A 13575-nucleotide genomic window follows, 5' to 3' on the forward strand; every position below is an offset into this window, starting at 1 on the left:
ACCATCATATCTAGAAGAGCTCTTAGTACCTTATTGTCCCACTAGAGCACTGCGCTCCCAGAACTCAGAGCTATTTGTGGTTCCTAGAGTCTCTAAAAGTAGAATGGGAGCCAGAGCCTTCAGCTACCAGGCTCCTCTCCTGTGGAACCAGCTCCCAACTTGGGTTCGGGGGGCTGACACCATCGCCACATTTAAGAATAAACTGAAAACCATCATCTTTGATAAAGCTTATAGTTAGGGAGTGAGGAGTTGCAGCATAGTAGAGTAGAGTAGAGGGAGGCAGGAAGTACAAGCCCGTTCCGGCAGGAGAGAGTACGAGCCCAGTCCAGGGCCCCTCTCTTTAGCCTGCCTCTCTTAGTTATGCTATTATAACTCTAGACTGCTGTGGGAAGCTCCTTCCAAGGACACAATGAGCCGCTCCCTCTTCTCTCTTTTCACTTGTCTCCTTTTGTGTGCATCTTAGTCCCAGAAATGCCTGTTACTAACCTAGCTCTGGGGAGTTTTCTCCCCGGAGTCCCTTTGCTTCTTCTTCACCCAGAACATCGCCTTGGAATTGGGTGGCACCTACACCGGGGTCCTGGGTGCAGCTGACGCTATGGACTTACTACACTCTGCTATGCTCTGCGTTTCCCCGCAGTGTCCGACTGCGTCCTGCCGCGTCCAACCGCGTCCACCCAGGCTGCAGTGCCACACTACACCCCGTAACGCCCTGCTGCACCCTACTATGACATGAACTACTATGACTACCATTGTGATCACTGTTTCACTATCTTTGACTATTATTGCCACCATTCACCACTCCCCCAACCGGTGCCGTCAGACACCGCCTACCAAGAGTCTGGGTCTGTCCGAGGTTTCTTCCTAACAAAAAAGGGAGTTTTTCCTTGCCACTGTCGCAATAGCTACTGCTAATGCTTGTTCTTGAGGCAACCACTGTAATAGTTGGGGCTTCGTAAACTACAGAGTGTGGTCTAGACCTACTCTATCTGTAAAGTGTCTCGAGATAACTCTTGTTATGATTTGATACTATAAATAAAATTGAATTGAATTGAATTAATGCCATGGTAAAACACAATGGCTATGCAGGTACCACATTTTTTTTTTTTTTTTGTTGGATATAAGTTATAATTTAGTAACTTTGATTCTGCTTATTGATTCCAGTTCTTGTTGATTTTAGGTTCTGATTCTTAGCGTATTAAGATGCAAGGAAGTCCATGAACGTTGGGGCAATACGTCAGTGTGTAAGGTCAGCAGGAGACTGAGTTCTCATAGATGAATTTCCCACGTTTTCCAGGAATGCTTCAGCACTCCTCTAACCCTGAGATGATAAACCTTTTAATCCTCTGGGTACACACAAATTATGCAGAGTAGTTAAGCACATTAATTACTGATACAGTAAAAGGAGGCAAAGTCGGTCTAGAATTACTTTCAGGAATCAATATGCACAAGTGAAAATGCTGTTTATTCAGGAATCCTTGAATTCTTATGAAAGTGTTAATTTCAGATGCATAAGTGGTGTTTGATACCCAACTCTACACCCTGCTCTCAGGGAAACATGGTGCATAGTTATGCAGTAGGAAATGACAAATAGCATATGATTGGTTGTCAGTGAGCTTTTCATACACTTTGCGGCTCGTTTAGGATTTAGAGTAGGCGTTGTGTTGGTGTCGGCTGGTGGAGGTCACTTTTGATGGTGCTGTTAAGGTTGTTGGGGTCAAAGGTCATACAGAACCTCCAGGATGGTAGCCATGGATGAGGCTTGGCACTCACAGCTGAACAGGCAGTGCTGGCCATTCTCATTGGTCAGCTCAGGAAGACCCTTCCAAAGTGACCTAGAGGAAGACGGTGAAGAGCAAAGTGGCCATTTATCACAAACATGGTTGAAACAGATTCATTAAGGGGAATCAATACTTTTCATTGATTTTCTACCTTTCTGGGTCCTACCAGTGGTTCTTCACGATACACTAAGTTAAACATGCTACTGCCAGGTTAGAAGATCAGTCACAGCAATAACATGTTGAGTGTGAATACCTCTCCAAGTGCACAGCGTGACGAGACAGAATGTTTTTCACCAGGTTAACAGTTTTGTCATACGTCTGCTTTCCCATTTTCTTGGCAAAGTACAGTTTGGCTCGCAGGAAGTAGCCGACGGGCCACAACCATTCCTGGAAGAGGGAAAAAAGTGTCAGTGCTACTAAATGGCAGCTTGACTTACTGCTGTTGTGGAGGGGGTTACTGTACACTTGCTTACTGGCCCTTGATGATAGTTAAAGCCCTTGGCTCGGTTGAAGTTATCATTATCCAGGTTATTGTCGTAGACTCCACAGTACACCATGTCACTGCAGAAAAACAAGGTAGAAGGAGAACATCACCATAGATCATAGGTCATAGATCAATCGCCTACAATCGCATCTTGTATTGAAGCGCACAGCATGTTCTTTGACAATGATCTTGCTCTTAAACGCTGATTTTGAACATGAGCAGAAAGTGTTAACGTGAATCCAAATTCGTTTTAACACCACTCCTGTTTTTGACGCATTAACACTGTTCTGTAGGATGACTGGACTGGATTCTCTGACGATGGGTGTTTTTGCACCTTCAGCTCAGAGGAATGTCCATCTCATGTAACAGACAATAAAGTTTTTCTTATCTTATCTTTCTGACAGAAAAGACTTTGCCTTTCTTGTTTTCCCATCACACAAACTTGTGTAAGTACATCTTTTAAAACCTGAACTACTAGATAGAGCGCGGACTCGCAGGAGTCAACAAGAGGCTGGAGCTAAAACTAACTCAGGGTCCAAGGTCTTCATCCCCAAGGGCCCCAGCAGCTTCTTCTCAGCCACAGCCAGAGCCTCCCAGGCTTTTTCCACAGTAAACAGCTCAGGAGCCTGCAACACACACACAAACACACACATATACACACACACACACACACACACACACACACACACACACACACACACAAATCATGTACATACTCATAATATAACATTACACAAACTAAACTGAATATTTTTATTGATGTATAATTATAAAATATTTATATTTATTCATGAAAAATATGACACATTTTCACCTAAAACTACACTATTACTGTAACTTCAAATAGCATTGACTGGATTAACTAGACTTTATTACTATACTATACTTTATTATTGTTTTTGGCACAGGTACAGTATATGCATTGGAAACTACATTTGGAATCAAAGGTGTAACATTTAACAATAAGTCTCATGGTATTAATGTATCATTTGCTCCCATTAATTAGTGTGACACGTGAGTGCAACACATTCACCAAATCCCAGCTCAGGCTGAAAGACTTGCGCTGGTGCCTATTATGATTTTATCAAATGTGAATCCAGTTTCAAATCTGCTTATCTAATCCAAATTCTTTTGAAGCCATTATCACATTCATTAAGATTCAACATTTATATATATTTATATTTTTATATTATATATATATATAAATGTTGATATATATATATATATATATATATATATATATATATATATAACCCAAGTTGAAAATGAGATATGAAATGATAAATGTAAACTCTGGCACAGTGACTGTAGCTACTTACCACCATCATGGCAATGAGGAAGTTAGGCCGGAGCTGGTAGTCACACCAGGGGCTGGAAGCCCCTAAACTGTCCTTGTAGATGCCTCTTTTGTGGACCAGCTCGGGTTGTTTCTCCTCAGGGTCCTGGGGATCACGGGAAATGTAGAACTTCTTCTCAAAGTTCTCTTGGATCTTAAGATCCCACTCCACATACGACACAGAATATGTCTGTCCTGAAATTAAACATTTAGGATGAACAAGGCGTGGTTTAAAGATGGTTGTAGAGACTGTAAAATCCCTTCATCTGTAAAGTTAAATTGCCACAAACACTAGTAGGAAGAAAGGCTGTAAACTGGAGATGCTTCCTTCAACTGCTTACTTACTGAGATGTGATTTAGTGTCATTACCAATAGTTTAAGCAGGAGGGGATCATTTGAAGCTTCTTTCAACCACTGAAAGCCCATTTGGAACTGCTATGGTAAATACTACAAAAACTATAGCCAGTCTTTTTTCTGCACAACGGAGTGCATGTGATATGTGACTGTACCTTCTCTGGGAATGTTGACTGCTGCATAGGGGAAGTGCCCATCGTTGTGGAGCTTCACAATCCAGCGTACAGTAGATTTACAGAGGCCCACTATCTCCACTGCAGAGCCATCCCTGGATCACACACACACACACACACACACACACACACACACACACACACACACACACAAACAGGGATACAAAGAGTTGGTACAAGCTAGCAGTAACAAGGCTGAAAAAGTTGTAACTAAGTAAAAATATTGAGCTGTGCTGTGGTTGTTCCTCTACCGGCCATCTTACTGATATCATGAACCTACTGTAACATGCAAGTTGTAGGTTTTACTCATTGTACCGATGCTGCTTGCATACATAATGATGGATGTTTGCTAAACAAACAAAGATGGAGAAACTGTACCTGGGTGTAGCAGGTATTCCCTTGTTGTGCGCCTTCTCACTCTCACCCATCTTGTTCATCCAAGTTCCACAGTTGAAGCGATTTCCTCCGTAGGTGAAGCCAGTGGTCTGGTCCACTCCGGCCTCTACGTTGAATCCTGGTGGGAGTGAGATGGGCTGCTATTAGCAGAGTCACAGTCAGCAGCATGTCAGGGGACATTTACTCACAAATGAAACATACAAACTGTGTCTGGACTATCTAAGACAGCCACTCACACTATGTATGGTCTGGTCTTTCTGCCTCCATCAGCTTGGCTGTAAAGGTATGGTTTTCAAGGGTGTAGGTTTTTTTGTTCAAAATTGGGGGGGGGTCCTCCCCTAGAAAATGTTGTGCATCAAATACTTCATTGCATTCTGCTGATTTTTATGCAACAATTTTGGCCTTTTCTGCATCAATGTATGGTGCAAAGGTCTTTATTTATATAAAGGAAATAATTATTCTCCTGTTTACTTAAAAACTTTCTGCATATTCAAAAAGTGTTTGGGGATGTCTTTTTTGTTTTTTTTTAGGAATCATGTACATCTCAACAGCAGATCTGTTAGAGAATGAGACATTGTTAAAGCCGGAAACTCCAAAGTTTAAATCTACATCAATCTATCTTTATTTTTCACTTCCTGTTGTATTCTTTAACCCCATGATGTTCATGGGGTTAAAGAATACAACAAAGTAGACATAGTTCCTGTTTTCTCTACAAGTTTGAGCCCCTGAACAGTTATGTTTACCTCTTTTGGGGAGTGTGTTGTCTTTCAAAGGGGGGACAAATCTACCGCTTCTTAATATTTGCATCCTCCCCAAAATCTACGCCTATGGTTTTTGTTGATTCTGTTCTGGCTTCACCCTCCTCTTTCTTAGCAGGGGAATCCTTCAGAATCCTTTTTATTTTTTTTACAAATCTTCTATAGATATGAAAACGATATTTCTGTTGTGAATTCTTTTGGCTATTATAATTGTGTAGTGAAAATCTGATATTGTGACAGCCCTAATAGGGCCAACCTGTTCTCGCTCCCAACTTGTAAAATACTGACACTTGGTCAGTGGCTCTCAGACTCAGCGTCAGATACGATGTTAAGAGCCCTGACACTAAAGGAGACTTTTAGCGTGAAATGGTCACGTTATTTAATCTATTGATTCGTGTTCACAGGGACGTCTGTCTCCTTTTTTTTGTGGTGGCCAGAACGAAAATGTAAACTAATGTATTTCAATGGGAAGCGTATGTGGTGATCACAGCACAACTATGGTAGCAAGTAGTATGGAATGCCGAAAATCCGCGAAAGGAGGTTGATTGGGGTGGTGGATGTGTCAAACAATACAGGACTTTCACCCAGGAGACCGGGGATCACGTCCCACGTGTGGCATTTTGTTTCCCCGTTGTTGTTTTCCTAATCACAACCGTCCCGTTATTGTCGCGGCCGTCTCCCGCCATGTGAGGTGTCATTTCCCCGTTCTTCTTTTCCTAAACCCAACCTCCCCCGTCCCGTTGTTGTTGTCGCCCGTCCCCCAGAGACTGCAGATCATGTCCCGGGGCGTGACGTTTGCTTTCCCCGTTCATCTTTTCCTAAACCCAACCTCCGTATAGATGGTTCCCATTTCATGCTGGCCACCACGAAAAAAACGAGATAAACGTGTTGTTGTACACGAATCAATAGATTAAAAATAAAGTGACAATTACACAAACTGCCGTGAGACTGTGTTGGAATAACTAACGCCAAAAGTGTCCATATTTTATGCAATGGGAGAGTGAGAATGTGTTGATAGCGCCATCCTGGAAGTTAGCTGGCATTATGAGTCTGGTGCGCATCTGTGTATGCAGACCCTGCAGATTGTATTATGTGTGGAAAGAAGTGTGTACAAATCCCTCATTCCGCTGACTGCGCAAATACTAAAGTTCCTGGACAAAGCCTGTTCTGACGTGAGTTAGCTAGATCTTCTTGTAAGAATCAGTAATCAGTATTGTTAATGAGTGCATGGAAATACCTTCATCATTCATACTGTTATCCAACTGTGGCCCAGCGTTGGTCTCTCTGAACGAGATACCCTGCATGTGACTCTGCATGGCCTCCTGGATCACATCATACAGCGGCTGATCCTGAAGAAAAAACACACAGTTCAAATTGGCTGTGTGATATGATTATTACAAACAAAAACATCTGTGTGTGGGCAGGATCCAAAGGACTTACAATACTGCGTAGGGATTTTATTGACTATTTATGTTTGTTATGAGACATAATGGCAACTGAAAATTAGAGAGAGAGAGAGAGACAGAGAGAGAGAGAGATAGAGAGAGACAGAGAGAGAGAGACTGAGCGAGAGAGAGAGAGAGAGAGAGAGAGAGAGAGAGACAGAGAGAGAGAGACACAGAGACAGAGACAGAGACTGAGCGAGCGAGAGAGACTGAGCGAGAGAGAGAGAGAGAGAGAGAGAGAGAGAGAGAGAGAGAGAGAGAGAGAGAGAGAGAGAGAGAGAGAGAGGGGTGGAGGCGCTCCGAATAGACAGCTGTCAGCGAGCCTGTACGGAGATATGAACATGATTCCTCTGTGTGCCATGTCAACATCATATCTCAAATTTGATTCAAAACGGTATAAGCTCATAACCGCAATCTTCATGTCCATGTTAACACACATGTCATGGTCTGGCTGTGTTTCTCTCTCATCCCTCTTGTTTCCTCTGGATCCCCTCCCTGCTGTTTCTGTCTGTCATTGTTTGTCATGTTCTGTCTAGTCTGTGTGTGTTTCGGGGCGTGACTTTCAAGCTTCATTCGCTCCCCTCTGATTATCAGTTTAGACTGAAATTAATTTTGCGTTCCTGCGCAAAAAAAGGAAAAGTACACACAAGGTTAGACAATTACACATACAATACAAAAGATGAAAACACAGCAACAGCCATGAAAGGGAAACATGTGTCATGATGTCCTCGGATCCAGATTGTTATTGCCAGCACAGTGATTTTGGTTTAGCAACAGGATAGACTAATGGATAAAAGAGCTATTGAGGCTGTTGTGTCTAAAACAAAGGGACTGTAAGTTACCTGTTAGAAGGCAAAAGCTGATATTCATAGTATAAATTAGGGCTGAACGATTAATCGTTTTCAAACTGAAATGGCGATTTAAAAGAATGCAAATGTAATTGAATGTTTTGGTGTAAGATTTGATTTATTATTATATTATTATAGTTTTTTTTCACAAGATAAATGCTGGAATAATGCTATATATCACAGATTGTTTTATTTTTTAATTTTATTACTTATAACATGATCGTTGAAGGAGCAATATGTAGCCCAAATATTATCGCAAAAAAATCAAAAAAGGAAAATCACAACTATCAACGATTTTTTTCCCCAAATCGTTCAGCCCTATTTGAAATATGCACAGAGTCAGGAGAGATGCTAATATATTAGAAAAGAGTAATTTCAGTGCTTAGGCTCGTATGGATTTGATTAGCAGTGGCTCTTGCTCACGTCAAGAACCAATTAGAACACAGCACACAGTCCTACCCAGGCTTCAGTAGGCTGAGGCCCAGACACGTCGGTGGGGTACATCCTTCGGACAGGACACTTGAGGATGGAGACACCGTTTGGTACTAGTGTGCAGTATTCCTGGATAGACTGCAGCCACCACCACACAGCATCCCTGCAGTTGTAGCGCACAATGCTGCCCTGGCCCAGCAGGCTGGGGATCAGGCCGTGATGCAGTGTGCCCGCAAAGGCCAGGATGATGCTCCTGTGACAATCAGGACAGTGGTTTAATAATCGGTATTTTATTGATGAGTTCTGAGTTTTGAATTTTAATGTATGCATCTATTGTTGAGTTTGTGTTTTATACTGTCTTTTATGTGTTTGTTGTTGAGTTTTATGTATTTTAAAGACCCATCCAGGGACGGGCATTACAAATTAGTTCAGGCTATAAATTGTCTTTGGCAGACCCTCCTCCACAGCGCTGTGGAGGAGGGTCTTTCTCATTCTTTTAGTTGCACAACAACAGAAAACTCTGATTGGACAGATAGTCTAGCTAGCTGTCTGGATTTACCCTGCAGAGATCTGAGGAGCAGTTAACCATAGTCCTCATATATCCAGTTTAAAATGCCAACACAAAGAAAGAGGAAGGTAACAGATTATGCTACAAACTTGTCCCTATACAAATAAACATTAAATAAATAATGTTGCACTGACCTCTACAAGAAATCATTCCTACCACAGGCAATAAAACCTTTTAACTAGGGCTGTCAATCGATTAAAAAATGTAATCTAATTAATTACATACTCTGTGATTAATTAATCAAAATTAATTGCATACATAATTTACGGTGCCTGAACCGATACTTTTTAAGAAAGTAAAAAAAGAAAAGAAAAAAAAAAGGGTACTAAACAACAGTCGGTGACATTAAAGAACGGCTTGTTTATTGCTAAGGCCATATGGTCAAAATTAAATGATTTAATAATAATGTATTACAATAACAATAACAATAACTTATTTCACTAGTAAATTGGTGTTGAACGACAAAAACAACCACCAGATGGGAAAAGGACATTTACAATAACTTAAAATGCACCACGAGGCTGTAGTTTTTCTGTTGTTACATCCCGGTGTTGAATCCTCTACAGTAAAACACAGTCAAACTTTACAACGTTTAGCGTTAGCTGTCAGCATTGTAACCGTGTTTAATCCAGCTACTAGCTAGCGGTAGGCTAACGTTAGCTGCTGTCGAGTATAGTGTTAACTAGCTAGCGGTAGGCTAACGTTAGCTGCTGTCGAGTATAGTGTTAACTAGCTAGCGGTAGGCTAACGTTAGCTGCTGTCGAGTATAGTGTTAAGTAGCTAGCGGTAGGCTAACGTTAGCTGCTGTCGAGTATAGTGTTAACTAGCTAGCGGTAGGCTAACGTTAGCTGCTGTCGAGTATAGTGTTAATTAGCTAGCGGTAGGCTAACGTTAGCTGCTGTCGAGTATAGTGTTAACTAGCTAGCGGTAGGCTAACGTTAGCTGCTGTTGAGTATAGTGTTAACTAGCTAGCGGTAGGCTAACGTTAGCTGCTGTTGAGTATAGTGTTAACTAGCGTCACATGCAGCGGTGTTTGTGTTTCCTGTATCTGTTTCAGAACATCAGAGAGAAGAGCAGACATATCAGTGGCTCCAGATTTCGGTAGCCAGGGTTGGCAGGAAGAAGATTTTTACAAGTAAATGTTCCAATCAATGATCCAGGCAGCACATTCTCGTCTCCCTCCTTCATTTTACAGTCCAATGGTGGCTAGAACGGCTCCGGGTCAAACCTCAATATGGAATAGATTAATCTGCGTTATTTTTTTAAACGCGTTATTTTTTCTCAGATTAATTAATCAAAATGAACACGTTATTTTGACAGCCCTAGTTTTAACACTTTTTCACTGAGTGTTACATACAACTCATATACATCACAACGTTGCACTAAGTGCAACTTGCACAAACATAGGTTTTACTTACATCTTTATAAATAATATTGAAGTAGTTGTACACTTTTTATTCCCAATTTGTATATACGTTTGTACATTCTTTCCTTTGCATTTTGTATTTTTATTTTTTGTTTGTGTGCTGTGTGTGCATGTTATTTTGCTGCTGTAGCACTGACATTTACCAGTTTGGGATCAATAAAATCTATCCAATCTAATCTAATCTAAAGATACCAGTGCTGGACCATAGTAGAAACATCCATCAGTTCAAGCTTTAGTATCTGCTGTTATCACATAACACTGGTTTGTTGATATCTGCTATTGACCTTTTATCAACAGTGCTTACAACACATAATATTGTATGTGTTTAGGCAAAGTCCATTTTAGTATGAATAGCATATGAAAGGGGCAATGCTAAATTAAAACGGCTTTTAAAAAAGAGTCCAGTAGAAAAAAGGGGACTTGTTGCAAGTTTTAAATTTCAGAGGGTTATTTACAAAGACACTGACGAATGTAAATGAGATCAGCTGCTTTGGCCGGTCACTCAGGGCTTGTCGGCTTCTAAATAGCAACAACAGACGTTGCAAAATATTTTCCAGGCTACCGTGGGAAACAGAGCTCCAAAGAGCCCGAGAAAAGAGCAGGCAGACAGGTTTCAGATGTCTGCAGAGCACTGGAACATAAACACTGAGACATTTAGACTTAGAGCTGTCCCCTTTGTGATCAGATAACACCGGACAGGTGTTAAAACCAGGTGACAACAGGGCCTCACATGATTTATTGTGTGACGTGCATATGTAGATAACACGTTGTGGATGCTCCAGTATTGATACTCAGCAATCAGGTGATGTAAAGTTCAACAAAAAAAATCACATTTGTAGTTATAGAATTTTTGAAGTGATTCTATCACCAATCCAGTAGACTCTTTGGGAGCCAGTACAGTCAATAATACAGTCTGGTCACGTGAGAGCAGGTTGACCATCAGAATTAAACAATTCCTAAAATGGCACCTAATTACGTAAATTATCCATTTTTTACGGGGGGAACAGGGGGTTACAACCCCCCCACCCCCCAATAATCAAAACTGGCCAGTGAACCCCAAATATCTTATCATAATAATAATAATAAAATATTAACTGTTTAAAAAACATCCCAAAACGTGTGATTTTTTTTAATATGCAGAAAGTTTTGAACAATAAAGGAGATTAATTAATTCATAATAATACTATTTACATTTGCACCATAACTTGATGCAGAAAATGCCCAAATTGTTACAGAAAGATTCACCGCAATGCAGGAAGTGAAGTGGTTGATGCTCAAGATTTCCTGGGCGTTACCCCAAGAACCCCCATTTATAATTTGTCATTGATGAAGCAAACAGACTCACAAAATAGGTGGAGATCCCCCCCCCCCCCCCTCCCCCATGTTGAACCCAAAGTTTACTTTGAATTGATCTATTTGAATTACTTTGATTTGCTATGAAAATAAAGACCACAGTAGCTTCAGTCTAAAAAGACTCAAAGCCCTAAAGGTCTCGAAGCGCTAAATGTCTCGAAGCGCTTAAGGTCTTGAAGCCCCAAAGGTCTGGTAGCGCTAAAGGTCTTGAAGCCCTAAAGGTCTCGAAGCCGAAGCCCTAAAGGTCTCGAAGCCCTGAAGGTCTCAAAGCCGAAGCCCTGAAGGTCTCGGAGCCCTGAAGGCCTCGGAGCCCTGAAGGCCTCGAAGCCCTGAAGGCCTCGAAGCCCTGAAGGCCTCGAAGCCCTAAAGGCCTCGAAGCCCTAAAGATCATGAAGCCCATATTCTCCTCTCTGGTGGAGCTGTGTGGTGGACTCACCGAGCCTCCAGGTGTCTGCCAGTCAGCAACAGCAGGCCTCTCAGGGAAATGAAGGTGTCACGCCCCCAACAACGTAACACCCCAGCACAAAAGTGAGGTAGACCTGAAGGAAAGACAAACAACCACCTGAGGGAAAAAGTCGGTCTGGGTACAATCTAAGAAATATCTGTGTATTAACGGTTGCATGACTTTATATTTTAACAGGAATTGTCCGTAGAACGTGATTCACAGTTTTTGCATAATTTGTGCTCCGATAGCTTTTGTCTTGCTACGGTGGCTGGTTTTGGGAGAATAAAGAAGTTACTGACATTTTAGTGAGATTTGATGACTTTTGTGATGACTTTAATGATGTTTTTGTCGTTTTTTCAAAGCTTTTCCTGGTGTTTTTTTGTTGCTTTTTTCGACGTTTGTCCCTTTTTTGGCATTACGGAAGTTTTCAGAAGTTTACTAACTGGGCAGCTTTGTATGAGAGAATTTTGAATAACTTAATAATAATTTTGAATAACTTAATAATAATTTATATTTACTGTAGCTACACACAAAGTGCAAAGTCTGAGTAATAGCTGCCAGAACTTTTTCTGTTATTTTACAGACTTATTTCTTGGAGTGTATGTATGGCCTATGTAATATTTATTTTACAAACCAAATGTTAAATAGAACCTACATGCTGTGCCTTGCAAAGTTTATATCAATACTATTAAAATATAATGCTGGTGTTTAGATTTGTTTCTTACGTGTAAGTCCATCTCTTAATACTTTCTGACTTCTCTACTCTGTCTACTGAAGACTTAGATCTTTAAATACAGTTTACAAATACATGGTTTAATTTGTATAGTAAAAGGCTCAGTGATATTCTAAAACGGCTGACATTTCTAGCAATTGGGACTCAAAGAGGAGAACATGATGCATTTGTTGGGGATTATTTGCATTGGCAGATTTATCCACATTTGGTGCTGTAGTGAGTATTTGTGGTAGCAGGACAGTGTGTGTGGGATTCAGTCTAAACTATATGTGTGTTCATGGTAATGAATGGACATGTCACTCAGGTCAAAGGTGTGGCATTTAACAACAATGGAGCTCTAAGGCACAGAGGAATAAGATATGTCGGGCTTTTGATACACACAATACCTTTTAGAGGACATGTATTGTTGATTTGAGTCTGTTCATGGGATTGGTTGACTCTAACACAACTATAGCATATCACCAGACTAATGCGTTCCATTTACCTCGGAACTCGGAGGCCGGAGCTGGGAATGACGTCACACCCGAGTTGAATGCGTACCATTTACAAGTCAGATTTTTCCTTATGGGGTCTCTAGCTCTAGCCAGGTTAGCTGTTGTTAGCAATACCAGTTGATAACAATCCATGACGCTGTTTTTTGTGCATACAAACAGCGTAACAACATGTCCACTTATAGAATATGGACAGGACTGTGTGTACAACTGATTTAGTGAGACACAAATAAGACAGAAGTGCTAATAACTGTATGTTACTACAGCTTTCACTACTGTTGATGCACAGGTGGTGTGTTTTAGACTTAGACCTCGGAAAGTCTGTCTTCCGAGTACAAATAGAACACACTAGAATCCTTTAAATGCTCAGTTTAGAGATGCAAGGGGATCAAAAGGAACGTGTGCTTCACTTGGTCCTGTTCTGTATTGTATTTCACTGCCCATATGTTGAGTGTGGGACATATAAACTTGAATTTGTATTTGAAGTTAATATTTGTCACTATGAGGTCTCACAGTGGTTTGGAAGTAAGCACTTCCAAGTTACTATATACTATA

At 41.0% G+C, this 13575-nt stretch overlaps 1 protein-coding gene across 2 annotated transcripts in view; it reads right to left on the minus strand.

Moving 5' to 3' along the window:
* Nucleotides 1-1445: 1445 nt before the first annotated feature.
* The window catches only part of LOC116055780 (glycogen debranching enzyme-like), a 75101-nt gene continuing 62971 nt past the window's right edge, over nucleotides 1446-13575 (minus strand). For both annotated transcript variants that reach the window (XM_031307801.2, XM_031307800.2), the window contains exons 24-33: nucleotides 11788-11890; nucleotides 8032-8257; nucleotides 6517-6628; nucleotides 4504-4639; nucleotides 4108-4220; nucleotides 3582-3793; nucleotides 2791-2888; nucleotides 2252-2339; nucleotides 2032-2165; nucleotides 1446-1832 (exon numbers count right to left, since the gene is read on the minus strand). In XM_031307801.2, coding sequence (XP_031163661.1) covers nucleotides 1715-1832; nucleotides 2032-2165; nucleotides 2252-2339; nucleotides 2791-2888; nucleotides 3582-3793; nucleotides 4108-4220; nucleotides 4504-4639; nucleotides 6517-6628; nucleotides 8032-8257; nucleotides 11788-11890 — 1340 coding nt within the window. In that variant the 3' untranslated portion in view covers nucleotides 1446-1714. The remainder of the gene's footprint in view (nucleotides 1833-2031; nucleotides 2166-2251; nucleotides 2340-2790; nucleotides 2889-3581; nucleotides 3794-4107; nucleotides 4221-4503; nucleotides 4640-6516; nucleotides 6629-8031; nucleotides 8258-11787; nucleotides 11891-13575) is intronic.

Source organism: Sander lucioperca, chromosome 23 (genome assembly GCF_008315115.2).
Source record: "Sander lucioperca isolate FBNREF2018 chromosome 23, SLUC_FBN_1.2, whole genome shotgun sequence".
NCBI lineage: Eukaryota > Metazoa > Chordata > Actinopteri > Perciformes > Percidae > Sander > Sander lucioperca.